The following is a 3339-nucleotide window of genomic DNA, read 5'->3' on the forward strand; positions in this document are numbered from 1 at the left end:
GGCAGTCAAATTCTTTCTAACAGTAAACAAATCCATGTTTAACCCTCCTCTTGAGGGTAAAAAGGTTATCCGACACTTACTCTTCGCATGTCAGCAGAAAGTACATTTCATGGTCCTTTCAATAAAGCCATAAAAATGCTAGGTCACCGCTGAAACAAAAAAGTTTTCCAATCGCTCCGTCAGACCATGTCCTCAGAAAATGTCTAAAATCTGCCCTGTGCCCCATTGACCTTTGACCCGTGACCTCCAATTTGATGGCTTTTCCTACCATAATGCTATACACCGACTATCACGAGCGTAGGTCGAGCCGTTTAGATTTGTGCTGCAATTCTGCATTTCCTCCCTATACCTTAAGTTAAGGAGGGAATGTTCCCCCTTCTTTTACATCTCTTCACCTTTGACCTTTGACCCCCAGCTTCGACATCCCAACTCGTTTTGACGATCCCCCCAACGTCCCGAATATCGTGACCGTACGTCGAGCGGTTAAGATTTGTGCCCAACTGTTGACGGACGCACGCACGACCGGACGCACGCACGGACGCACGCTCATGCGATTCTAGAAGCTGCATCTGACTATGTCAGATAAGCTAATAAAAAATCAGGAGTAAACAATAATAGGTTATTATGATCTATTATTGTTTACTCCTGATATAATCATAGGCTTATATTTAGATGCCGAGAGGCAACATGCTGAAACTGCAGCTTAAAAGTGAAACTATATACACACTCTGTTAGTTATATTTACCAATACGCATGCAACTATCTAAGAGAAACCAAATTCTAATAAAGGGGCCCCCACAAAAATTTTAAATAAATTCTCAATAGATGAAAAATGCGACTCAATTTTAAAATTTACTAGTTTAGTAATAAGCCTAATAAACTAATTAAGACTAAAAAATAATATGCACACGTTGTAGCAGAGGAATTTTACTTACTTCTGCATACAGAGAGAAGTAGCCTTCGGATGCGTCTTGGCCAGTGACAATACCTCCACGGCGGTTGATCTGGCCAATCACGCTTCCCTGGAACTCGGTCGGGGCTGTAATCTCGACTGACATGACAGGCTCTATGATTTGCCACGCCCCACTTTCGTAGCCTATGTTAAAAAGAAGTACGGGAGAACATTCTTAGAGAGTGCTGTGAAGCAACGTCATGCGACGGTCATGCCGTATTTAAAGTAGAGAACTGATACAGATGCACGCACACACACATTATTATGCATGCATTCACACAAACACACACACGCACGACGTGCACATGCAGCATATGCATGCACGCACGCACGCACGCACGCACGCACACACACACACACGTTATCTTATATATGTGTGGGCAGGCATGCATTTATAAATTATATGAACGCATGAATTAAATTGTGTGTGTTGATAAATGGGTAAAACTCACATTGTTTGATAGCGCCAGTAGTAGCCAGGATAAACGAGATTTCATTGGAATCCACAATATGATGTGCACCTAAATTGCATAAAAAACACAAGTCATCAACAACACAACTGTTTTAACAACATAGATCGTACATGATATTGTGTATGAAAAGAACATCACTAATTGCACTCTATTCGCACCGTCTTTTAATCGGAGCCAGACACCAGATATCTTGTGGCCTGTGAGTGTGCCTTTCTCCAGTGCAAGTGCATAGCCCTTCTTTATGGCTGGAATGAATGGCTTCGGCACGTTTGTACCAGATGTCTCGTCTGTGAACTCCACCTTCGTGAAATCTTCTGGTGGCAAATTCTAAAAATGAGCACCCACACGTTAATGAATCTACATTTCATGCAATGAATGATGGAAAGGCAACACATTTGGTAGCCACTAACTGGAACTCTGCCACAGAACAATGTCTCTCCCACTCGAAGAGCACCAAAGTTTGCTTTGTTTTCTGATATTTGCAGACGCCATGAATTAGTTTCATTCCATCGGCTAAATTGAGTGAAAATAGACAAAACGTTGTGGACAGTGTATCAAAGCTATGCATGCCAATGTTTATTCTGCAGATGTGACCAGCTAACTTACGATGATAAGTTCATAAACGAGCCAAGTAATTTAATCACAGCTCACTATAGCACACTTCGTTTTTTGTCTCCTCCAATCCACAAAACTACGTGCAAGTCTTTCGATTTTACCAAAAGCACCCACGCTACATACCTCAAGCACGCCGATGACTCTACCGTATTGCCCAGAGCCTCCCGACTGCTTCTTATGCAAATAATCAAACCTGCAACACAAGGAGTTTTCATTTAGAGACTAGATTATAAGTGAAGCTTGCAGAATTTGGCTATATGAAGGCTTACTCTATTGGCTGGATCATATAACAAATGGGGGCCTCAGCAAGTGTTCATCACATGTGCAACCCTAGAAACGCAGAGGAGAATACACTCTGCTTTCATTTATATGAATTTTACGTAGTTATTGTGTAGGTCATACAAATAGGCCCGTTTGTAAAAATATATGTCAGAACATTACTACCATTCCCCAACACTTTCTTTTGCTATTAAATCACAGAATGTAATCTGCTAAAAAATACTGATATCACGAAACCTGCACGACCTTCATGTGACATCTACATGTGACTACATTGTTAGTGGTAAGGAGTACTTACTCTACTGGCTGAATGAGTGTTTCTCTAAAGCTGACCTTGGGCTTCCCTAACAAACACTTGCAGCTGTATTCTCTTTCCATACGCTGAAAATGAAGCGAATTGGATCAAATTAACTAAAGATGACAAAAACAAAGCCATATTTAAAAAGCAGGCATATCCCATTATCACCTAAAAATCTTTTGAATAGAAAAAAAAGCGAGCAAAAACGAATATAATTCGCCACTATGGAAGACTTGGGACGGGAGATTACATTCCATTGTAACAGGATTATGTTACCCAGGAACAAATCCCTGCTTTGTGTAATGACTTCATAATGAGTTTATTGCATGCCTAATTAGAAGACTTCAACTTTGACAATATCAGCTGAATAATAGCCAGTTGTCTGACACCTCTACCATAATAGGTCTCTATATAAACCAGCGATGCATAGTGACAGCAGTCACAGCACTGAATGGTTGCTGTTGCCACTGCTCCTGCTGTTACTGGTGCTGTTGCTCCTGCTGGTACTGATGTTGCTACTGATGCTGTTACTCATGCTGCTGTTGTTACTGCTGCTGCTGCTGCTGCTGCTGCTGCTGCTGCTGCTGCTGTTGTTACTGCTCCTGCTGCTGCTGTTGTTACTGCTCCTGCTGCTGCTGCTGCTACTGCTGCTGCTGCTACTCTTGCTGCTGCTGTTAGTGCTGATACTGCTGCTATTTTTGCTGCCATTACTTCTGCTTTTG

The 3339-nt window shown here is 41.8% G+C and overlaps 1 protein-coding gene across 1 annotated transcript in view; it reads right to left on the reverse strand.

Annotated features, from left to right (window-relative positions):
• The window catches only part of LOC106810497 (elongation factor G, mitochondrial-like), a 45043-nt gene that overhangs the window by 2682 nt on the left and 39022 nt on the right, over positions 1-3339 (reverse strand). Inside the window, 5 exon segments of the mRNA XM_014813877.1 lie at positions 936-1096; positions 1405-1473; positions 1584-1752; positions 2164-2233; positions 2618-2700. Of these exon segments, the coding sequence (XP_014669363.1) occupies positions 936-1096; positions 1405-1473; positions 1584-1752; positions 2164-2233; positions 2618-2700 (552 nt within the window).

The sequence above is a fragment of the Priapulus caudatus genome, unplaced genomic scaffold, assembly GCF_000485595.1.
Source record: "Priapulus caudatus unplaced genomic scaffold, Priapulus_caudatus-5.0.1 Scaffold446, whole genome shotgun sequence".
NCBI classification, from domain to species: domain Eukaryota; kingdom Metazoa; phylum Priapulida; class Priapulimorpha; order Priapulimorphida; family Priapulidae; genus Priapulus; species Priapulus caudatus.